Raw genomic sequence first — 25232 nt, 5'->3', positions numbered from 1 at the left:
AAGGTGCGTTAGACCAGTAACTGAAAGGTTGCTGGTTCTAATCCTCAAGCCGAACAGGGTGAAAAATCTGTCCATGTGCCATTCAGCACTGAATCCCAATTACTCTGGATAAGAGTGTTTGCTAAATGACTAAGATGTAAAGTACCCGGGACTCTACTCAGAGACAGTCATTACAGTGTAAAGTACCTGGGACTCTACTCAGAGACAGTCATTACAGTGTAAAGTACCTGGGACTCTACTCAGAGACAGTCATTACAGTGTAAAGTACCTGGGACTCTACTCAGAGACAGTCATTACAGTGTAAAGTACCTGGGACTCTACTCAGAGACAGTCATTACAGTGTAAAGTACCTGGGACTCTACTCAGAGACAGTCATTACAGTGTAAAGTACCTGGGACTCTACTCAGAGAGACAGTCATTACAGTGTAAAGTACCTGGGACTCTACTCAGAGAGACAGTCATTACAGTGTAAAGTACCTGGGACTCTACTCAGAGACAGTCATTACAGTGTAAAGTACCTGGGACTCTACTCAGAGACAGTCATTACAGTGTAAAGTACCTGGGACTCTACTCAGAGAGACAGTCATTACAGTGTAAAGTACCTGGGACTCTACTCAGAGACAGTCATTACAGTGTAAAGTACCTGGGACTCTACTCAGAGAGACAGTCATTACAGTGTAAAGTACCTGGGACTCTACTCAGAGAGACAGTCATTACAGTGTAAAGTACCTGGGACTCTACTCAGAGAGACAGTCATTACAGTGTAAAGTACCTGGGACTCTACTCAGAGAGACAGTCATTACAGTGTAAAGTACCTGGGACTCTACTCAGAGAGACAGTCATTACAGTGTAAAGTACCTGGGACTCTACTCAGAGAGACAGTCATTACAGTGTAAAGTACCTGGGACTCTACTCAGAGAGACAGTCATTACAGTGTAAAGTACCTGGGACTCTACTCAGAGACAGTCATTACAGTGTAAAGTACCTGGGACTATACTCAGAGACAGTCATTACAGTGTAAAGTACCTGGGACTCTACTCAGAGACAGTCATTACAGTGTAAAGTACCTGGGACTCTACTCAGAGACAGTCATTACAGTGTAAAGTACCTGGGACTCTACTCAGAGAGACAGTCATTACAGTGTAAAGTACCTGGGACTCTACTCAGAGACAGTCATTACAGTGTAAAGTACCTGAGACTCTACTCAGAGAGACGGTCATTACAGTGTAAAGTACCTGGGACTCTACTCAGAGAGACAGTCATTACAGTGTAAAGTACCTGGGACTCTACTCAGAGACAGTCATTACAGTGTAAAGTACCTGGGACTCTACTCAGAGACGGTCATTACAGTGTAAAGTACCTGGGACTATACTCAGAGACAGTCATTACAGTGTAAAGTACCTGGGACTCTACTCAGAGACAGTCATTACAGTGTAAAGTACCTGGGACTCTACTCAGAGACAGTCATTACAGTGTAAAGTACCTGGGACTCTACTCAGAGAGACAGTCATTACAGTGTAAAGTACCTGGGACTCTACTCAGAGAGACAGTCATTACAGTGTAAAGTACCTGGGACTCTACTCAGAGAGACAGTCATTACAGTGTAAAGTACCTGGGACTCTACTCAGAGAGACAGTCATTACAGTGTAAAGTACCTGGGACTCTACTCAGAGAGACAGTCATTACAGTGTAAAGTACCTGGGACTCTACTCAGAGAGACAGTCATTACAGTGTAAAGTACCTGGGACTCTACTCAGAGAGACAGTCATTACAGTGTAAAGTACCTGGGACTCTACTCAGAGACAGTCATTACAGTGTAAAGTACCTGGGACTCTACTCAGAGACAGTCATTACAGTGTAAAGTACCTGGGACTCTACTCAGAGAGACAGTCATTACAGTGTAAAGTACCTGGGACTCTACTCAGAGAGACAGTCATTACAGTGTAAAGTACCTGGGACTCTACTCAGAGAGACAGTCATTACAGTGTAAAGTACCTGGGACTCTACTCAGAGAGACAGTCATTACAGTGTAAAGTACCTGGTACTCTACTCAGAGAGACAGTCATTACAGTGTAAAGTACCTGGGACTCTACTCAGAGAGACAGTCATTACAGTGTAAAGTACCTGGGACTCTACTCAGAGACAGTCATTACAGTGTAAAGTACCTGGGACTCTACTCAGAGAGACAGTCATTACAGTGTAAAGTACCTGGGACTCTACTCAGAGACAGTCATTACAGTGTAAAGTACCTGGGACTCTACTGAGAGAGACAGTCATTACAGTGTAAAGTACCTGGGACTCTACTCAGAGAGACAGTCATTACAGTGTAAAGTACCTGGGACTCTACTCAGAGAGACAGTCATTACAGTGTAAAGTACCTGGGACTCTACTCAGAGAGACAGTCATTACAGTGTAAAGTACCTGGGACTCTACTCAGAGAGACAGTCATTACAGTGTAAAGTACCTGGGACTCTACTCAGAGAGACAGTCATTACAGTGTAAAGTACCTGGGACTCTACTCAGAGAGACAGTCATTACAGTGTAAAGTACCTGGGACTCTACTCAGAGACAGTCATTACAGTGTAAAGTACCTGGGACTCTACTCAGAGACAGTCATTACAGTGTAAAGTACCTGGGACTCTACTCAGAGAGACAGTCATTACAGTGTAAAGTACCTGGGACTCTACTCAGAGACAGTCATTACAGTGTAAAGTACCTGGGACTCTACTCAGAGACAGTCATTACAGTGTAAAGTACCTGGGACTCTACTCAGAGAGACAGTCATTACAGTGTAAAGTACCTGGGACTCTACTCAGAGAGACAGTCGTTACAGTGTAAAGTACCTGGGACTCTACTCAGAGAGACAGTCATTACAGTGTAAAGTACCTGGGACTCTACTCAGATAGACAGTCGTTACAGTGTAAAGTACCTGAGACTCTACTCAGAGAGACAGTCATTACAGTGTAAAGTACCTGGGACTCTACTCAGAGAGACAGTCATTACAGTGTAAAGTACCTGGGACTCTACTCAGAGACAGTCATTACAGTGTAAAGTACCTGGGACTCTACTCAGAGACAGTCATTACAGTGTAAAGTACCTGGGACTCTACTCAGAGACGGTCATTACAGTGTAAAGTACCTGGGACTCTACTCAGAGAGACAGTCATTACAGTGTAAAGTACCTGGGACTCTACTCAGAGACGGTCATTACAGTGTAAAGTACCTGGGACTCTACTCAGAGACAGTCATTACAGTGTAAAGTACCTGGGACTCTACTCAGAGACAGTCATTACAGTGTAAAGTACCTGGGACTCTACTCAGAGAGACAGTCATTACAGTGTAAAGTACCTGGGACTCTACTCAGAGAGACAGTCATTACAGTGTAAAGTACCTGGGACTCTACTCAGAGACAGTCATTACAGTTTAAAGTACCTGGGACTCTACTCAGAGACGGTCATTACAGTGTAAAGTACCTGGGACTCTACTCAGAGACGGTCATTACAGTGTAAAGTACCTGGGACTCTACTCAGAGAGACAGTCATTACAGTGTAAAGTACCTGGGACTCTACTCAGAGAGACAGTCATTACAGTGTAAAGTACCTGGGACTCTACTCCGAGAGACAGTCATTACAGTGTAAAGTACCTGGGACTCTACTCAGAGACGGTCATTACAGTGTAAAGTACCTGGGACTCTACTCAGAGAGACAGTCATTACAGTGTAAAGTACCTGGGACTCTACTCAGAGAGACAGTCATTACAGTGTAAAGTACCTGGGACTCTACTCAGAGACGGTCATTACAGTGTAAAGTACCTGGGACTCTACTCAGAGACAGTCATTACAGTGTAAAGTACCTGGGACTCTACTCAGAGACAGTCATTACAGTGTAAAGTACCTGGGACTCTACTCAGAGAGACAGTCATTACAGTGTAAAGTACCTGGGACTCTACTCAGAGAGACAGTCGTTACAGTGTAAAGTACCTGGGACTCTACTCAGAGAGACAGTCATTACAGTGTAAAGTACCTGGGACTCTACTCAGAGACAGTCATTACAGTGTAAAGTACCTGGGACTCTACTCAGAGAGACAGTCATTACAGTGTAAAGTACCTGGGACTCTACTCAGAGAGACAGTCAATACAGTGTAAAGTACCTGGGACTCTACTCAGAGAGACAGTCATTACAGTGTAAAGTACCTGGGACTCTACTCAGAGAGACAGTCATTACAGTGTAAAGTACCTGGGACTCTACTCAGAGAGACAGTCATTACAGTGTAAAGTACCTGGGACTCTACTCAGAGACAGTCATTACAGTGTAAAGTACCTGGGACTATACTCAGAGACAGTCATTACAGTGTAAAGTACCTGGGACTCTACTCAGAGACAGTCATTACAGTGTAAAGTACCTGGGACTCTACTCAGAGACAGTCATTACAGTGTAAAGTACCTGGGACTCTACTCAGAGAGACAGTCATTACAGTGTAAAGTACCTGGGACTCTACTCAGAGACAGTCATTACAGTGTAAAGTACCTGAGACTCTACTCAGAGAGACGGTCATTACAGTGTAAAGTACCTGGGACTCTACTCAGAGAGACAGTCATTACAGTGTAAAGTACCTGGGACTCTACTCAGAGACAGTCATTACAGTGTAAAGTACCTGGGACTCATTACAGTGTAAAGTACCTGGGACTATACTCAGAGACAGTCATTACAGTGTAAAGTACCTGGGACTCTACTCAGAGACAGTCATTACAGTGTAAAGTACCTGGGACTCTACTCAGAGACAGTCATTACAGTGTAAAGTACCTGGGACTCTACTCAGAGACAGTCATTACAGTGTAAAGTACCTGGGACTCTACTCAGAGAGACAGTCATTACAGTGTAAAGTACCTGGGACTCTACTCAGAGAGACAGTCATTACAGTGTAAAGTACCTGGGACTCTACTCAGAGAGACAGTCATTACAGTGTAAAGTACCTGGGACTCTACTCAGAGAGACAGTCATTACAGTGTAAAGTACCTGGGACTCTACTCAGAGAGACAGTCATTACAGTGTAAAGTACCTGGGACTCTACTCAGAGAGACAGTCATTACAGTGTAAAGTACCTGGGACTCTACTCAGAGAGACAGTCATTACAGTGTAAAGAGACAGTCATTACCTGGGACTCTACTCAGAGACAGTCATTACAGTGTAAAGTACCTGGGACTCTACTCAGAGAGACAGTCATTACAGTGTAAAGTACCTGGGACTCTACTCAGAGAGACAGTCATTACAGTGTAAAGTACCTGGGACTCTACTCAGAGAGACAGTCATTACAGTGTAAAGTACCTGGGACTCTACTCAGAGAGACAGTCATTACAGTGTAAAGTACCTGGTACTCTACTCAGAGAGACAGTCATTACAGTGTAAAGTACCTGGGACTCTACTCAGAGAGACAGTCATTACAGTGTAAAGTACCTGGGACTCTACTCAGAGACAGTCATTACAGTGTAAAGTACCTGGGACTCTACTCAGAGAGACAGTCATTACAGTGTAAAGTACCTGGGACTCTACTCAGAGACAGTCATTACAGTGTAAAGTACCTGGGACTCTACTGAGAGAGACAGTCATTACAGTGTAAAGTACCTGGGACTCTACTCAGAGAGACAGTCATTACAGTGTAAAGTACCTGGGACTCTACTCAGAGAGACAGTCATTACAGTGTAAAGTACCTGGGACTCTACTCAGAGAGACAGTCATTACAGTGTAAAGTACCTGGGACTCTACTCAGAGAGACAGTCATTACAGTGTAAAGTACCTGGGACTCTACTCAGAGAGACAGTCATTACAGTGTAAAGTACCTGGGACTCTACTCAGAGAGACAGTCATTACAGTGTAAAGTACCTGGGACTCTACTCAGAGACAGTCATTACAGTGTAAAGTACCTGGGACTCTACTCAGAGACAGTCATTACAGTGTAAAGTACCTGGGACTCTACTCAGAGAGACAGTCATTACAGTGTAAAGTACCTGGGACTCTACTCAGAGACAGTCATTACAGTGTGGGACTCTACTCAGAGACAGTCATTACAGTGTAAAGTACCTGGGACTCTACTCAGAGAGACAGTCATTACAGTGTAAAGTACCTGGGACTCTACTCAGAGAGACAGTCGTTACAGTGTAAAGTACCTGGGACTCTACTCAGAGACAGTCATTACAGTGTAAAGTACCTGGGACTCTACTCAGATAGACAGTCGTTACAGTGTAAAGTACCTGAGACTCTACTCAGAGAGACAGTCATTACAGTGTAAAGTACCTGGGACTCTACTCAGAGAGACAGTCATTACAGTGTAAAGTACCTGGGACTCTACTCAGAGACAGTCATTACAGTGTAAAGTACCTGGGACTCTACTCAGAGACAGTCATTACAGTGTAAAGTACCTGGGACTCTACTCAGAGACGGTCATTACAGTGTAAAGTACCTGGGACTCTACTCAGAGAGACAGTCATTACAGTGTAAAGTACCTGGGACTCTACTCAGAGACAGTCATTACAGTGTAAAGTACCTGGGACTCTACTCAGAGACAGTCATTACAGTGTAAAGTACCTGGGACTCTACTCAGAGACAGTCATTACAGTGTAAAGTACCTGGGACTCTACTCAGAGAGACAGTCATTACAGTGTAAAGTACCTGGGACTCTACTCAGAGAGACAGTCATTACAGTGTAAAGTACCTGGGACTCTACTCAGAGACAGTCATTACAGTTTAAAGTACCTGGGACTCTACTCAGAGACGGTCATTACAGTGTAAAGTACCTGGGACTCTACTCAGAGACAGTCATTACAGTGTAAAGTACCTGGGACTCTACTCAGAGAGACAGTCATTACAGTGTAAAGTACCTGGGACTCTACTCAGAGAGACAGTCATTACAGTGTAAAGTACCTGGGACTCTACTCAGAGACAGTCATTACAGTGTAAAGTACCTGGGACTCTACTCAGAGAGACAGTCATTACAGTGTAAAGTACCTGGGACTCTACTCAGAGAGACAGTCATTACAGTGTAAAGTACCTGGGACTCTACTCAGAGAGACAGTCATTACAGTGTAAAGTACCTGGGACTCTACTCAGAGACGGTCATTACAGTGTAAAGTACCTGGGACTCTACTCAGAGACAGTCATTACAGTGTAAAGTACCTGGGACTCTACTCAGAGACAGTCATTACAGTGTAAAGTACCTGGGACTCTACTCAGAGACAGTCATTACAGTGTAAAGTACCTGGGACTCTACTCAGAGAGACAGTCATTACAGTGTAAAGTACCTGGGACTCTACTCAGAGAGACAGTCATTACAGTGTAAAGTACCTGGGACTCTACTCAGAGAGACAGTCATTACAGTGTAAAGTACCTGGGACTCTACTCAGAGAGACAGTCATTACAGTGTAAAGTACCTGGGACTCTACTCAGAGAGACAGTCATTACAGTGTAAAGTACCTGGGACTCTACTCAGAGAGACAGTCATTACAGTGTAAAGTACCTGGGACTCTACTCAGAGAGACAGTCATTACAGTGTAAAGTACCTGGGACTTACTCAGAGACAGTCATTACAGTGTAAAGTACCTGGGACTCTACTCAGAGACGGTCATTACAGTGTAAAGTACCTGGGACTCTACTCAGAGAGACAGTCATTACAGTGTAAAGTACCTGGGACTCTACTCAGAGACGGTCATTACAGTGTAAAGTACCTGGGACTCTACTCAGAGACAGTCATTACAGTGTAAAGTACCTGGGACTCTACTCAGAGACAGTCATTACAGTGTAAAGTACCTGGGACTCTACTCAGAGAGACAGTCATTACAGTGTAAAGTACCTGGGACTCTACTCAGAGAGACAGTCATTACAGTGTAAAGTACCTGGGACTCTACTCAGAGACAGTCATTACAGTTTAAAGTACCTGGGACTCTACTCAGAGACAGTGTAAAGTACCTGGGACTCTACTCAGAGACGGTCATTACAGTGTAAAGTACCTGGGACTCTACTCAGAGAGACAGTCATTACAGTGTAAAGTACCTGGGACTCTACTCAGAGACAGTCATTACAGTGTAAAGTACCTGGGACTCTACTCAGAGACAGTCATTACAGTGTAAAGTACCTGGGACTCTACTCAGAGACAGTCATTACAGTGTAAAGTACCTGGGACTCTACTCAGAGAGACAGTCATTACAGTGTAAAGTACCTGGGACTCTACTCAGAGACAGTCATTACAGTGTAAAGTACCTGGGACTCTACTCAGAGAGACAGTCATTACAGTGTAAAGTACCTGGGACTCTACTCAGAGAGACAGTCATTACAGTGTAAAGTACCTGGGACTCTACTCAGAGAGACAGTCATTACAGTGTAAAGTACCTGGGACTCTACTCAGAGAGACAGTCATTACAGTGTAAAGTACCTGGGACTCTACTCAGAGAGACAGTCATTACAGTGTAAAGTACCTGGGACTCTACTCAGAGAGACAGTCATTACAGTGTAAATTACCTGGGACTCTACTCAGAGACAGTCATTACAGTGTAAAGTACCTGGGACTCTACTCAGAGACGGTCATTACAGTGTAAAGTACCTGGGACTATACTCAGAGACAGTCATTACAGTGTAAAGTACCTGGGACTCTACTCAGAGACAGTCATTACAGTGTAAAGTACCTGGGACTCTACTCAGAGACAGTCATTACAGTGTAAAGTACCTGGGACTCTACTCAGAGAGACAGTCATTACAGTGTAAAGTACCTGGGACTCTACTCAGAGACAGTCATTACAGTGTAAAGTACCTGAGACTCTACTCAGAGACAGTCATTACAGTGTAAAGTACCTGGGACTCTACTCAGAGACAGTCATTACAGTGTAAAGTACCTGGGACTCTACTCAGAGACGGTCATTACAGTGTAAAGTACCTGGGACTCTACTCAGAGAGACAGTCATTACAGTGTAAAGTACCTGGGACTCTACTCAGAGACGGTCATTACAGTGTAAAGTACCTGGGACTCTACTCAGAGACAGTCATTACAGTGTAAAGTACCTGGGACTCTACTCAGAGACAGTCATTACAGTGTAAAGTACCTGGGACTCTACTCAGAGAGACAGTCATTACAGTGTAAAGTACCTGGGACTCTACTCAGAGAGACAGTCATTACAGTGTAAAGTACCTGGGACTCTACTCAGAGACAGTCATTACAGTTTAAAGTACCTGGGACTCTACTCAGAGACGGTCATTACAGTGTAAAGTACCTGGGACTCTACTCAGAGACGGTCATTACAGTGTAAAGTACCTGGGACTCTACTCAGAGAGACAGTCATTACAGTGTAAAGTACCTGGGACTCTACTCAGAGACAGTCATTACAGTGTAAAGTACCTGGGACTCTACTCAGAGACAGTCATTACAGTGTAAAGTACCTGGGACTCTACTCAGAGAGACAGTCATTACAGTGTAAAGTACCTGGGACTCTACTCAGAGAGACAGTCATTACAGTGTAAAGTACCTGGGACTCTACTCAGAGACAGTCATTACAGTGTAAAGTACCTGGGACTCTACTCAGAGAGACAGTCATTACAGTGTAAAGTACCTGGGACTCTACTCAGAGAGACAGTCATTACAGTGTAAAGTACCTGGGACTCTACTCAGAGAGACAGTCATTACAGTGTAAAGTACCTGGGACTCTACTCAGAGAGACAGTCATTACAGTGTAAAGTACCTGGGACTCTACTCAGAGACGGTCATTACAGTGTAAAGTACCTGGGACTCTACTCAGAGAGACAGTCATTACAGTGTAAAGTACCTGGGACTCTACTCAGAGACGGTCATTACAGTGTAAAGTACCTGGGACTCTACTCAGAGACAGTCATTACAGTGTAAAGTACCTGGGACTCTACTCAGAGACAGTCATTACAGTGTAAAGTACCTGGGACTCTACTCAGAGAGACAGTCATTACAGTGTAAAGTACCTGGGACTCTACTCAGAGAGACAGTCATTACAGTGTAAAGTACCTGGGACTCTACTCAGAGACAGTCATTACAGTTTAAAGTACCTGGGACTCTACTCAGAGACGGTCATTACAGTGTAAAGTACCTGGGACTCTACTCAGAGACGGTCATTACAGTGTAAAGTACCTGGGACTCTACTCAGAGAGACAGTCATTACAGTGTAAAGTACCTGGGACTCTACTCAGAGAGACAGTCATTACAGTGTAAAGTACCTGGGACTCTACTCCGAGAGACAGTCATTACAGTGTAAAGTACCTGGGACTCTACTCAGAGACGGTCATTACAGTGTAAAGTACCTGGGACTCTACTCAGAGAGACAGTCATTACAGTGTAAAGTACCTGGGACTCTACTCAGAGAGACAGTCATTACAGTGTAAAGTACCTGGGACTCTACTCAGAGACGGTCATTACAGTGTAAAGTACCTGGGACTCTACTCAGAGACAGTCATTACAGTGTAAAGTACCTGGGACTCTACTCAGAGACAGTCATTACAGTGTAAAGTACCTGGGACTCTACTCAGAGAGACAGTCATTACAGTGTAAAGTACCTGGGACTCTACTCAGAGAGACAGTCGTTACAGTGTAAAGTACCTGGGACTCTACTCAGAGAGACAGTCATTACAGTGTAAAGTACCTGGGACTCTACTCAGATAGACAGTCGTTACAGTGTAAAGTACCTGAGACTCTACTCAGAGAGACAGTCATTACAGTGTAAAGTACCTGGGACTCTACTCAGAGAGACAGTCATTACAGTGTAAAGTACCTGGGACTCTACTCAGAGACAGTCATTACAGTGTAAAGTACCTGGGACTCTACTCAGAGACAGTCATTACAGTGTAAAGTACCTGGGACTCTACTCAGAGACGGTCATTACAGTGTAAAGTACCTGGGACTCTACTCAGAGAGACAGTCATTACAGTGTAAAGTACCTGGGACTCTACTCAGAGACGGTCATTACAGTGTAAAGTACCTGGGACTCTACTCAGAGACAGTCATTACAGTGTAAAGTACCTGGGACTCTACTCAGAGACAGTCATTACAGTGTAAAGTACCTGGGACTCTACTCAGAGAGACAGTCATTACAGTGTAAAGTACCTGGGACTCTACTCAGAGAGACAGTCATTACAGTGTAAAGTACCTGGGACTCTACTCAGAGACAGTCATTACAGTTTAAAGTACCTGGGACTCTACTCAGAGACGGTCATTACAGTGTAAAGTACCTGGGACTCTACTCAGAGACGGTCATTACAGTGTAAAGTACCTGGGACTCTACTCAGAGAGACAGTCATTACAGTGTAAAGTACCTGGGACTCTACTCAGAGACAGTCATTACAGTGTAAAGTACCTGGGACTCTACTCAGAGACAGTCATTACAGTGTAAAGTACCTGGGACTCTACTCAGAGAGACAGTCATTACAGTGTAAAGTACCTGGGACTCTACTCAGAGAGACAGTCATTACAGTGTAAAGTACCTGGGACTCTACTCAGAGACAGTCATTACAGTGTAAAGTACCTGGGACTCTACTCAGAGAGACAGTCATTACAGTGTAAAGTACCTGGGACTCTACTCAGAGAGACAGTCATTACAGTGTAAAGTACCTGGGACTCTACTCAGAGAGACAGTCATTACAGTGTAAAGTACCTGGGACTCTACTCAGAGAGACAGTCATTACAGTGTAAAGTACCTGGGACTCTACTCAGAGAGACAGTCATTACAGTGTAAAGTACCTGGGACTCTACTCAGAGAGACAGTCATTACAGTGTAAATTACCTGGGACTCTACTCAGAGACAGTCATTACAGTGTAAAGTACCTGGGACTCTACTCAGAGACGGTCATTACAGTGTAAAGTACCTGGGACTATACTCAGAGACAGTCATTACAGTGTAAAGTACCTGGGACTCTACTCAGAGACAGTCATTACAGTGTAAAGTACCTGGGACTCTACTCAGAGACAGTCATTACAGTGTAAAGTACCTGGGACTCTACTCAGAGAGACAGTCATTACAGTGTAAAGTACCTGGGACTCTACTCAGAGACAGTCATTACAGTGTAAAGTACCTGAGACTCTACTCAGAGAGACGGTCATTACAGTGTAAAGTACCTGGGACTCTACTCAGAGAGACAGTCATTACAGTGTAAAGTACCTGGGACTCTACTCAGAGACAGTCATTACAGTGTAAAGTACCTGGGACTCTACTCAGAGACGGTCATTACAGTGTAAAGTACCTGGGACTATACTCAGAGACAGTCATTACAGTGTAAAGTACCTGGGACTCTACTCAGAGACAGTCATTACAGTGTAAAGTACCTGGGACTCTACTCAGAGACAGTCATTACAGTGTAAAGTACCTGGGACTCTACTCAGAGAGACAGTCATTACAGTGTAAAGTACCTGGGACTCTACTCAGAGACAGTCATTACAGTGTAAAGTACCTGGGACTCTACTCAGAGAGACAGTCATTACAGTGTAAAGTACCTGGGCCTCTACTCAGAGAGACAGTCATTACAGTGTAAAGTACCTGGGACTCTACTCAGAGACAGTCATTACAGTGTAAAGTACCTGGGACTCTACTCAGAGACAGTCATTACAGTGTAAAGTACCTGGGACTCTACTCAGAGAGACAGTCATTACAGTGTAAAGTACCTGGGACTCTACTCAGAGAGACAGTCGTTACAGTGTAAAGTACCTGGGACTCTACTCAGAGAGACAGTCATTACAGTGTAAAGTACCTGGGACTCTACTCAGATAGACAGTCGTTACAGTGTAAAGTACCTGAGACTCTACTCAGAGAGACAGTCATTACAGTGTAAAGTACCTGGGACTCTACTCAGAGAGACAGTCATTACAGTGTAAAGTACCTGGGACTCTACTCAGAGACAGTCATTACAGTGTAAAGTACCTGGGACTCTACTCAGAGACAGTCATTACAGTGTAAAGTACCTGGGACTCTACTCAGAGACGGTCATTACAGTGTAAAGTACCTGGGACTCTACTCAGAGAGACAGTCATTACAGTGTAAAGTACCTGGGACTCTACTCAGAGACGGTCATTACAGTGTAAAGTACCTGGGACTCTACTCAGAGACAGTCATTACAGTGTAAAGTACCTGGGACTCTACTCAGAGAGACAGTCATTACAGTGTAAAGTACCTGGGACTCTACTCAGAGAGACAGTCATTACAGTGTAAAGTACCTGGGACTCTACTCAGAGACAGTCATTACAGTTTAAAGTACCTGGGACTCTACTCAGAGACGGTCATTACAGTGTAAAGTACCTGGGACTCTACTCAGAGACGGTCATTACAGTGTAAAGTACCTGGGACTCTACTCAGAGAGACAGTCATTACAGTGTAAAGTACCTGGGACTCTACTCAGAGAGACAGTCATTACAGTGTAAAGTACCTGGGACTCTACTCAGAGAGACAGTCATTACAGTGTAAAGTACCTGGGACTCTACTCAGAGACGGTCATTACAGTGTAAAGTACCTGGGACTCTACTCAGAGAGACAGTCATTACAGTGTAAAGTACCTGGGACTCTACTCAGAGAGACAGTCATTACAGTGTAAAGTACCTGGGACTCTACTCAGAGAGACAGTCATTACAGTGTAAAGTACCTGGGACTCTACTCAGAGACGGTCATTACAGTGTAAAGTACCTGGGACTCTACTCAGAGAGACAGTCATTACAGTGTAAAGTACCTGGGACTCTACTCAGAGACAGTCATTACAGTTTAAAGTACCTGGGACTCTACTCAGAGACGGTCATTACAGTGTAAAGTACCTGGGACTCTACTCAGAGACGGTCATTACAGTGTAAAGTACCTGGGACTCTACTCAGAGAGACAGTCATTACAGTGTAAAGTACCTGGGACTCTACTCAGAGAGACAGTCATTACAGTGTAAAGTACCTGGGACTCTACTCAGAGAGACAGTCATTACAGTGTAAAGTACCTGGGACTCTACTCAGAGAGACAGTCATTACAGTGTAAAGTACCTGGGACTCTACTCAGAGACAGTCATTACAGTGTAAAGTACCTGGGACTCTACTCAGAGACAGTCATTACAGTGTAAAGTACCTGGGACTCTACTCAGAGAGACAGTCATTACAGTGTAAAGTACCTGGGACTCTACTCAGAGAGACAGTCATTACAGTGTAAAGTACCTGGGACTCTACTCAGAGAGACAGTCATTACAGTGTAAAGTACCTGGGACTCTACACAGAGACAGTCATTACAGTGTAAAGTACATGGGACTCTACTCAGAGAGACAGTCATTACAGTGTAAAGTACCTGGGACTCTACTCAGAGACAGTCATTACAGTGTAAAGTACCTGGGACTCTACTCAGAGACGGTCATTACAGTGTAAAGTACCTGGGACTCTACTCAGAGACGGTCATTACAGTGTAAAGTACCTGGGACTCTACTCAGAGACGGTCATTACAGTGTAAAGTACCTGGGACTCTACTCAGAGATGGTCATTACAGTGTAAAGTACCTGGGACTCTCACACTTGCGCTGGCGTCCACTGATGCCAGTGCTGCAGGTTGGACTGCAGGTTCCCCAGGACCCCCAGGTGCTCCACTCTCCCATGGCTTGCTCCACTGGCACCGCTCTGCTCACACACTCCCCAGCACGACACCACTGTATGAGTACAACACACACACACACACACACACACACACACACACACACACACACACACACACACACACACACACACACACACACACACACAAACAACCACACACACACACACTTGAATAAATCACACAGTGTCCAAACCTACAACCCTGTCCAATGACATCATCAAACCCCACTACTGAACAACTGTGAACGCAAACACTCCTGAACCCAACACTAATACAAAACAACGCTGCACTCACAGTGTAACTCGGCCTTGCCGTTGACGTGCTGCTGATTATGTGGCGGCTGATGTGTTGAGCTATGTAAACAGAGGATTCAGGGTCTGATTGAACACTGGCAATCTCCCTTACTCTGGTTTGTGCTCATCATCATTACTATTGACACTTCTGCTGACAGGATGGAACTCTTTTAACGTCAACTTTTCCCTGACACAACTCCACCCATTACAAGATACCTGAAATAATTCAAACACTGCCCAAGAAGTGGGATCTCACTATTTAATACGTCCTGTCCCCTCTGATGACACGTAACATTCTCCAGAGTTCACTGGCCTTATTCAAAGACCCCCCCCCAGAAGGTTTCCCAAGAAGGTGATCAATGAAAGCATATTTCTACAAGAGACTGCACTTGCAATTCTACATGGGCTGTTACAGATTATAAATAGTGCATCTAAGGACAAAGTCTCAATAGACTCCCTTCTGTACTTCACTACACTAATACCTAATACCTCAACCGTGGCCTACATACAACACGTTCCTGGTGGCGTTACTAGCAGGGTTTATGATGGTCGGGCTCCGCGCGGTGCTCTGCATCATGTTGCCTGTCAGCGTGGATACACAAAGGGACGTGGAGACGGTCTGAAGCGGGGCCAGGGGTTTGCCGTGAGCGGCCACAGCTGGCCCCTTCCCTTGGCCCACAGGCTGTTTCTCATCTCGCTGTTTATAATATATCTCGGAGAGGATGGCTCTCTCCTTCTCTTGTCTCTCTCTCTCTCTTCTCTTCTCTCTCTCGCTCGCTCTTTCACGCTCTCTCGCTTTCCCTCCCCCTCTCTCGCTCGCTCTTTCCCTCTCTCTCTCTCTTCTCTCTCTCGCTCTTTCATGCTCTCTCGCTTTCCCTCTCCCTCTCTCTCTCCCTCGCTCACTCTTTCCCTCTCTCTCTTCTCTCTCTCTCGCTCTTTCCCTCTCTTCTCTCTCTCGCTCGCTCTTTCCCTTTCTCTCTCTCTCTCTTCTCTCTCTCGCTCGCTCTTTCCCTCTCTCTCTCTCTCTCTCTCTCTCCCTCACTCGCTCTTTTTTATCTTGCAGCAACGGCTGCTTGCTTGGGCTCGTGTGGAAAAGATGATTTCATATTAGTGAGGCTGGTATTGAGGGACCATATCGTGTTGATTGGCTGATTTTAAGATTATGAAAATGTGATGAATTAATAAAGTCATTGGTTTACGTCCCAAATAGCACCCTATTCCCTAGATAGTCCACTACTTTTGAACACGTCCCATAAGGCTCTGGTCAAATGTAGTGCACTATATTCATAATTTGGGATGCGGACACAGAGGTAGAAAGGGATGCAATAGAGTCTACCCTGAAAAATAATCAAATAAAAAAAATTGTCTGAAAAGCTATATGCTGTAATTATAAAGTTAAGTTGTTTCGATATAACAATGGCACAAAACGTCTCAAATAGCACCCGATATAAAAAAAATAGTACACTATACCATTTGGTATAATTTGGGACGCACATTTAGTTTTTCTAATAAAACTTGAATGAAGTCATGTGAAATAGAGCAGTGTCCACAAATGACAGAAGTCCTCCACACATTCTACACAAATCCATGTTCTGTATTGTAATACATTGCTGTGGTTCTACCTACCTTTCCTGGGTCACACTCTGTGCCATCCATGGGTGGGTCCAGTTTGGTTTTACAGTCCTTCTCTCCATCCACCCGGCACCACAGCCCTGAACACATCACATACTGAAACACGCACACACACACACATGCACGCACACACACACACACACACGCACGCACACACACGCACGCACACACACACACAGAAATCAAGTTTATTGACATACATTTTTATGATGCAGTCTGTTTATTTACTTGAATCACTGTTAAAAAAATGTTATAAGCGGTTAACGAAGGACACACTGTATAAAAACAGTTTTCAATACATAATGGAAATAGGTGTTCTTATTGGAAAAATTAAATTAAATAATAATATTGGCACTCACTACTACTCTTCACAATGATGTCCATCAAATCAAATCAAACTTTATTAGTCACATGCTTCGAATACAACAAGTGTAGAACCTTACCGTGAAATGCTTACTACAAGCCCTTAAGAATACAACAAGTGTAGATCTTACCGTGAAATGCTTACTTACAAGCCCTTAACCAACAGTGCAGTTCAAGAAGAGTTTAAGAAACTATTTACCAAATAAACTAAAGTAAAAAGTAACACAGTAAAATAACAACAACGAGGCTATATACAGGGGGTACCGGTACCGAGTCGGTGTGCGGGGGTACAGGTTAGTTGAGGTAATTTGTACATATAGGTAGGGATGAAGTTACTATATGCATAGATGATGAACAGCGAGTAGCAGCAGTGTACAAAACAAATGGAGGGGTGTCAATGTAATAGTCCGATGGCCATTTGATTAGTTGTTCAGCCATCTTAAGGCTTGGGGGTAGAAGCTGTTCAGGAGTCTTATGGCTTGGGGGGTAGAAGCTGTTAAGGAGCCTTTTGGACCTAGACTTGGCGCTCCGGTACCGCTTGCCGTGCGGTAGCAGAGAGAACAGTCTAGGACTTGGGTGACTGGAGTCTCTAACAATTTTATTTCCTCTGACCCCGCCTATTATAGGTTCTGGATGGCAGGAAGCTTGACCCAGGGATGTACTGGGCCGTTCGCACTACCCTCTGTAGCGCCTTACTGCCGAGCAGTTGCTATACCACGCGGTGATGCAGCTGTAGAACCTTTTGAGGATCTGGGGACCCATGCCAAATCTTTCCAGTCTCCTGAGGGGGGAACATGTTTTGTTCTACCCTCTTCACGACTGTCTTGGTATGTTTGGACCATAATAGATCATTGGTGACGTGGACACCAAGGAACCTCTGTGCTTTAGGTTTCAGACCCCTACTAAACTTAATGTCACTAATCTCTCCTGAACAGATGCTGTACCTAAACTGAAGAATCTGTCTCAACGGGATAGAATGCGTCGGATAATGACCAAACAGTAGTTCCGGTGCTTGGGTTTTCATCACTGAATGACTCGAAATCATTGGCCACTTTAATAAATGGATCACTAGTCACTTTAATAATGCCACTTTAATAATGTTTACATATCTTACATTACTCATCTCATATGTATATACTGTATTTTATACCATATATTGCTTCTGGCTTATCACTTATCCATATATGTATATGTATATATCCATATATATATATATATATATATATATATATATATATATATATATATATATACTGTATATATATATATGTACATACTCTTATTCCATCCCTTTAGATTTGTGTGCATTAGGTAGTTGTGGATTTGTTAGATTACTTGTTAAATATTACTGCACTGTCGGGAACTAGAAGCACAAGCATTTTGCTACATTCCCAATAACATCTGCTAACCATGTGTATGTGACCAATACAATTTGATTTGATTTGATTATTTGGATGTATCAGGATTGGGCGAAGGCGGTGCTTAAACTTCGACTGCTTTGCGTGTGGGGTGAAATTAGCGGAAGGGGGGGGCGGCTTTGGCTGAGAGTTTCCTTTTGCAAGGGTGGATTCTTCACAAACCGGAACTCAATTTCTAACACATATGAACCCAGAACTAAATCACGCAGATGAACTAATTATGCAAGATTTTAGTTCTGGGTTAGCTGAGATTAACAAATTGTGAATATATCAATGAAAAGCTATTTTGTATTGAGAGTTTGCAAGGTTGCAATAGAAAACCAATCATCAAGGAATCCTCTTTAGAAGTATGTCTTTCACCGAAGCCTCTACATCTGCCCCAATACATTTAAAAGTATGTCTTTCACCGAAGCCTCTACATCTGCCCCAATACATTTAAAAGTATGTCTTTCACCGAAGCCTCTACATCTGCCCCAATACATTTAGAAGTATGTCTTTCACATCTGCCCCAATACATTTAAAAGCCTCTACATCTGCCCCAATACATTTAAAAGTATTTAAAAGTAGAAGTGTGTCTTTCACCGAAGCCTCTTTCATTTAGAAGTCTGTCTTTCACCGAAGCCTCTACATCTGCCCCAATACATTTAAAAGTATGTCTTTCACTGAAGCCTCTACATCTGCCCCAATACATTGAGAAGTATGTCTTTCACCGAAGCCTCTACATCTGCCCCAATACATTTAAAAGTATGTCTTTCACATCTGCCCCAATACATTGAGAAGTAGCTTTCTCTACATCTGCCCCAATACATTTAAAAGTATGTCTTTCAAGTATGTCTTTCACCGAATACATTTAAAAGCCTCTACATCTGCCCCAATACATTTAAAAGTATGTCTTTCACCGAGCCCCTACATCTGCCCCAATACATTGATAGTACTACTTAAAAGTATGTCTTTCACCAGAACCCTACATCTGCCCCAATACATTTAAAGTATGTCTTTCATTTAGGAATAGCCTCTACATCTGCCCCAATACATTTGAAGGGGTGTCTTTCATGGTTAAAGGGTCTAGGGTCTGCCCCAATACATTTAAAGGGTGTATGTCTTTCACAGAAAGGGTCTAGGGTCTGCCCCAATACATTAAAGGGTGTCTTTCATGGTTCTACATCTGGGTTTACACATTTAAAGGGTATGTCTTTCACAGTTAAAGCCTCTGTATCTGCCCCAATACATTTAAAAGTAGGGTTTCACATGGTCTACATCTGCCCCAATACATTGAGAGGAAGTAAAGAGGGTAGGTGTAAAGTTAAAGGTTTAGGGTTCAAATCATGGTTAAAGGGTGTAGGGTTATTCCCTATATTAAAGGGTGTAGGGTTTTACCATTAAAGGGTGTAGGGGGTGTAGGGTTCACAGGTTAAAGGGTGTTAGGGTGTCCATTTGGTTAAAGGGTGTAGGGTTTACACAGTTAAAGGGTGTAGGGTTTACATGGTTAAAGGGTGTAGGGTTTACACAGTTAAAGGGTGTAGGGTTTACACAGTTAAAGGGTGTAGGGTTTACACAGTTAAAGGGTGTAGGGTTTACACGGTTAAAGGGTGTAGGGTTTACACAGTTAAAGGGTGTAGGGTTTACACAGTTAAAGGGTGGGTGTAGGGTTTACATGGTTAAAGGGTGTAGGGTTTACATGGTTAAAGGGTGTAGGGTTTACACAGTTAAAGGGTGTAGGGTTTACACAGTTAAAGGGTGTAGGGTTTACACAGTTAAAGGGTGTAGGGTTTACACAGTTAAAGGGTGTAGGGTTCATATGGTTAAAGGGTGTAGGGTTTACACAGTTAAAGGGTGTAGGGTTCATATGGTTAAAGGGTGTAGGGTTTACAGTTAAAGGTGTAGGGTTTACATGGTTAAAGGGTGTAGGGTTTACACAGTTAAAGGGTGTAGGGTTTACACAGTTAAAGGGTGTAGGGTTTACATAGGTTAAAGGGTGTAGGGTTTACACAGTTAAAGGGTGTAGGGTTTACACAGTTAAAGGGTGTAGGGTTTACACAGTTAAAGGGTGTAGGGTTCATATGGTTAAAGGGTGTAGGGTTTACACAGTTAAAGGGTGTAGGGTTCATATGGTTAAAGGGTGTAGGGTTTACACAGTTAAAGGGTGTAGGGTTTACACAGTTAAAGGGTGTAGGGTTTACACAGTTAAAGGGTGTAGGGTTTACACAGTTAAAGGGTGTAGGGTTTACATATGGTTAAAGGGTGTAGGGTTTACACAGTTAAAGGGTGTAGGGTTTACACAGTTAAAGGGTGTAGGGTTTACACAGTTAAAGGGTGTAGGGTTTACATGGTTAAAGGGTGTAGGGTTTACACAGTTAAAGGGTGTAGGGTTTACACAGTTAAAGGGTGTAGGGTTTACACAGTTAAAGGGTGTAGGGTTTACACAGTTAAAGGGTGTAGGGTTCATATGGTTAAAGGTTTAGGGTTTACACAGGTTAAAGGGTAGGGTTTACACAGTTAAAGGGTGTAGGGTTTACACAGTTAAAGGGTGTAGGGTTTACACAGTGTAGGGTTTACACAGTTAAAGGGTGTAGGGTTCATATGGTTAAAGGGTGTAGGGTTTACACAGTTAAAGGTGTAGGGTTCATATGGTTAAAGGGTGTAGGGTTTACACAGTTAAAGTTACATGGTTAAAGGGTGTAGGGTTTACACAGTTAAAGGGTGTAGGGTTTACACAGTTAAAGGGTGTAGGGTTTACACAGTTAAAGGGTGTAGGGTTTACACAGTTAAAGGGTGTAGGGTTTACACAGTTAAAGGGTGTAGGGTTTACACAGTTAAAGGGTGGGTGTAGGGTTTACACAGGGTTAAAGGGTGTAGGGTTTACACAGTTAAAGGGTGTAGGGTTTACACAGTTAAAGGGTGTAGGGTTTACACAGTTAAAGGGTGTAGGGTTCATATGGTTAAAGGGTGTAGGGTTTACACAGTTAAAGGGTGTAGGGTTCATATGTGTAGGGGGTTTACATTATGGTTAAAGGGTGTAGGGTTTACACAGTTAAAGGGTGTAGGGTTTACATGGTTAAAGGGTGTAGGGTTTACACAGTTAAAGGGTGTAGGGTTTACACAGGTTAAAGGGTGTAGGGTTTACACAGTTAAAGGGTGTAGGGTTTACACAGTTAAAGGGTGTAGGGTTTACACATGGTTAAAGGGTGTAGGGTTTACACAGTTAAAGGGTGTAGGGTTTACATGGTTAAAGGGTGTAGGGTTTACACAGTTAAAGGGTGTAGGGTTTACACAGTTAAAGGGTGTAGGGTTTACACAGTTAAAGGGTGTAGGGTTTACACAGTTAAAGGGTGTAGGGTTTATATGGTTAAAGGGTGTAGGGTTTACACAGTTAAAGGGTGTAGGGTTTACATATTAAAGGGTGTAGGGTTTACACAGTTAAAGGGTGTAGGGTTTACAGTTAAAGGGCGTAGGTTAAAGGGTGTAGGGTTTACACAGTTAAAGGGTGTAGGGTTTACATGGTTAAAGGGTGTAGGGTTTACACAGTTAAAGGGTGTAGGGTTTACACAGTTAAAGGTGTAGGGTTTACACAGTTAAAGGGTGTAGGGTTTACACAGTTAAAGGGTGTAGGGTTTACATATGGTTAAAGGGTGTAGGGTTTACACAGTTAAAGGGTGTAGGGTTTACATTAAAGGTTAAAGGGTGTAGGGTTTACACAGTTAAAGGGTGTAGGGTTCATATGGTTAAAGGGTGTAGGGTTTACACAGTTAAAGGGTGTAGGGTTTACATGGTTAAAGGGTGTAGGGTTTACACAGTTAAAGGGTGTAGGGTTTACACAGTTAAAGGGTGTAGGGTTCATACAGTTAAAGGGTGTAGGGTTTACATGGTTAAAGGGTGTAGGGTTTACACAGTTAAAGGGTGTAGGGTTTACACAGTTAAAGGGTGTAGGGTTTACATATGGTTAAAGGGTGTAGGGTTTACACAGTTAAAGGGTGTAGGGTTTACATGGTTAAAGGGTGTAGGGTTTACACAGTTAAAGGGTGTAGGGTTTACACAGTTAAAGGGTGTAGGGTTTACACAGTTAAAGTTAAAGGGTGTAGGGTTTACACAGTTAAAGGGTGTAGGGTTCATATGGTTAAAGGGTGTAGGGTTTACACAGTTAAAGGGTGTAGGGTTCATATGGTTAAAGGGTGTAGGGTTTACACAGTTAAAGGGTGTAGGGTTTACATGGTTAAAGGGTGTAGGGTTTACATGGTTAAAGGGTGTAGGGTTTACACAGTTAAAGGGTGTAGGTTAAAGGTTTACACAGTTAAAGGGTGTAGGGTTTACACAGTTAAAGGGTGTAGGGTTCATATGGTTAAAGGGTGTAGGGTTTACACAGTTAAAGGGTGTAGGGTTCATATGGTTAAAGGGTGTAGGGTTTACACAGTTAAAGGGTGTAGGGTTTACACAGTTAAAGGGTGTAGGGTTTACACAGTTAAAGGGTGTAGGGTTTACACAGTTAAAGGGTGTAGGGTTCATATGGTTAAAGGGTGTAGGGTTTACACAGTTAAAGGGTGTAGGGTTCATATGGTTAAAGGGTGTAGGGTTTACACAGTTAAAGGGTGTAGGGTTCATATGGTTAAAGGGTGTAGGGTTTACACAGTTAAAGGGTGTAGGGTTTACACGGTTAAAGGGTGTAGGGTTTACACAGTTAAAGGGTGTAGGGTTCATATGGTTAAAGGGTGTAGGGTTTACACAGTTAAAGGGTGTAGGGTTCATATGGTTAAAGGGTGTAGGGTTTACACAGTTAAAGGGTGTAGGGTTTATACGGTTAAAGGGTGTAGGGTTTACACAGTTAAAGGGTGTAGGGTTCATATGGTTAAAGGGTGTAGGGTTTACACAGTTAAAGGGTGTAGGGTTTTACACAGTTAAAGGGTGTAGGGTTCATATGGTTAAAGGGTGTAGGGTTTACACAGTTAAAGGGTGTAGGGTTCATATGGTTAAAGGGTGTAGGGTTTACACAGTTAAAGGGTGTAGGGTTCATATGTTAAAGGGTGTAGGGTTTACACAGTTAAAGGGTGTAGGGTTTACAAAGTTAAAGGGTGTAGGGTTTACACAGTTAAAGGGTGTAGGGTTCATATGGTTAAAGGGTGTAGGGTTTACACAGTTAAAGGGTGTAGGGTTCATATGGTTAAAGGGTGTAGGGTTTACACAGTTAAAGGGTGTAGGGTTTATATGGTTAAAGGGTGTAGGGTTTACACAGTTAAAGGGTGTAGGGTTCATATGGTTAAAGGGTGTAGGGTTTACACAGTTAAAGGGTGTAGGGTTTACACAGTTAAAGGGTGTAGGGTTTACACAGTTAAAGGGTGTAGGGTTTACACAGGTTAAAGGGTGTAGGGTTTACACAGTTAAAGGGTGTAGGGTTCATATGGTTAAAGGGTGTAGGGTTTACACAGTTAAAGGGTGTAGGGTTTATGGTTAAAGGGTGTAGGGTTTACACAGTTAAAGGGTGTAGGGTTTATATGGTTAAAGGGTGTAGGGTTTACACAGTTAAAGGGTGTAGGGTTTACACAGTTAAAGGGTGTAGGGTTTACATGGTTAAAGGGTGTAGGGTTTACACAGTTAAAGGGTGTAGGGTTCATGGTTAAAGGGTGGTTAAAAAGGGTGTAGGGTTTACACAGTTAAAGGGTGTAGGGTTTACACAGTTAAAGGGTGTAGGGTTTACACAGTTAAAGGGTGTAGGGTTTACACAGTTAAAGGGTGGGTTTAGGGTTGTAGGGTTTACACATGTTAAAGGGTGTAGGGTTTACACAGTTAAAGGGTGTAGGGTTCATATGGTTAAAGGGTGTAGGGTTTACACAGTTAAAGGGTGTAGGGTTCATATGGTTAAAGGGTGTAGGGTTTACACAGTTAAAGGGTGTAGGGTTTACACAGTTAAAGGGTGTAGGGTTTACACAGTTAAAGGGTGTAGGGTTTACATGTTAAAGGGTGTAGGGTTTACATGTTAAAGGGTGTAGGGTTTATATGGTTAAAGGGTGTAGGGTTTACACAGTTAAAGGGTGTAGGGTTTACACAGGTTAAAGGGTGTAGGGTTTACACAGTTAAAGGGTGTAGGGTTCATATGGTTAAAGGGTGTAGGGTTTACACAGTTAAAGGGTGTAGGGTTTACACAGTTAAAGGGTGTAGGGTTTACACAGTTAAAGGGTGTAGGGTTTACACAGTTAAAGGGTGTAGGGTTTACACAAAGGGGTTAACAGTTAAAGTGTAGGGTTTACACATGGTTAAAGGGTGTAGGGTTTACACAGTTAAAGGGTGTAGGGTTTACATAGTTAAAGGGTGTAGGGTTTACACAGTTAAAGGGTGTAGGGTTTACAAAGTTAAAGGGTTCATATGGTTAGGTGTTTACACAGTTAAAGGGTGTAGGGTTCATATGGTTAAAGGGTGTAGGGTTTACACAGTTAAAGGGTGTAGGGTTCATATGGTTAAAGGGTGTAGGGTTTACACAGTTAAAGGGTGTAGGGTTCATATGGTTAAAGGGTGTAGGGTTTACACAGTTAAAGGGTGTAGGGTTTATATGGTTAAAGGGTGTAGGGTTTACACAGTTAAAGGGTGTAGGGTTAGGGTTCATATGGTTAAAGGGTGTAGGGTTTACACAGTTAAAGGGTGTAGGGTTTACACAGTTAAAGGGTGTAGGGTTTACATGGTTAAAGGGTGTAGGGTTTACACAGTTAAAGGGTGTAGGGTTTACACAGTTAAAGGGTGTAGGGTTCATATGGTTAAAGGGTGTAGGGTTTACACAGTTAAAGGGTGTAGGGTTTACACAGTTAAAGGGTGTAGGGTTCATATGGTTAAAGGGTGTAGGGTTTACACAGTTAAAGGGTGTAGGGTTCATATGGTTAAAGGGTGTAGGGTTTACACAGTTAAAGGGTGTAGGGTTTACACGGTTAAAGGGTGTAGGGTTTACACAG

At 43.2% G+C, this 25232-nt stretch overlaps 2 protein-coding genes across 2 annotated transcripts in view; one reads left to right on the top strand and one right to left on the bottom strand.

Annotated features, from left to right (window-relative positions):
- The window catches only part of LOC115117785 (uncharacterized), a 100044-nt gene extending 81987 nt beyond the window's left edge, over positions 1 to 18057 (top strand). The window contains exons 8-9 of the mRNA XM_065017211.1: positions 17512 to 17712; positions 17821 to 18057. Of these exons, the coding sequence (XP_064873283.1) occupies positions 17512 to 17610 (99 nt within the window). The 3' untranslated portion in view covers positions 17611 to 17712; positions 17821 to 18057. The remainder of the gene's footprint in view (positions 1 to 17511; positions 17713 to 17820) is intronic.
- Positions 1 to 25232, bottom strand: part of LOC115117757 (ADAM metallopeptidase with thrombospondin type 1 motif, 17) — a 156704-nt gene that overhangs the window by 70561 nt on the left and 60911 nt on the right. The window contains exons 11-12 of the mRNA XM_029646256.2: positions 16517 to 16618; positions 14504 to 14649 (exon numbers count right to left, since the gene is read on the bottom strand). Of these exons, the coding sequence (XP_029502116.2) occupies positions 14504 to 14649; positions 16517 to 16618 (248 nt within the window). The remainder of the gene's footprint in view (positions 1 to 14503; positions 14650 to 16516; positions 16619 to 25232) is intronic.

The sequence above is a fragment of the Oncorhynchus nerka genome, linkage group LG4 (assembly GCF_034236695.1).
Source record: "Oncorhynchus nerka isolate Pitt River linkage group LG4, Oner_Uvic_2.0, whole genome shotgun sequence".
Taxonomy (NCBI): Eukaryota; Metazoa; Chordata; class Actinopteri; order Salmoniformes; family Salmonidae; genus Oncorhynchus; species Oncorhynchus nerka.
Note: the sequence above shows the minus strand (reverse complement) of the source record. Positions and strands in the feature narration are given on the sequence as shown.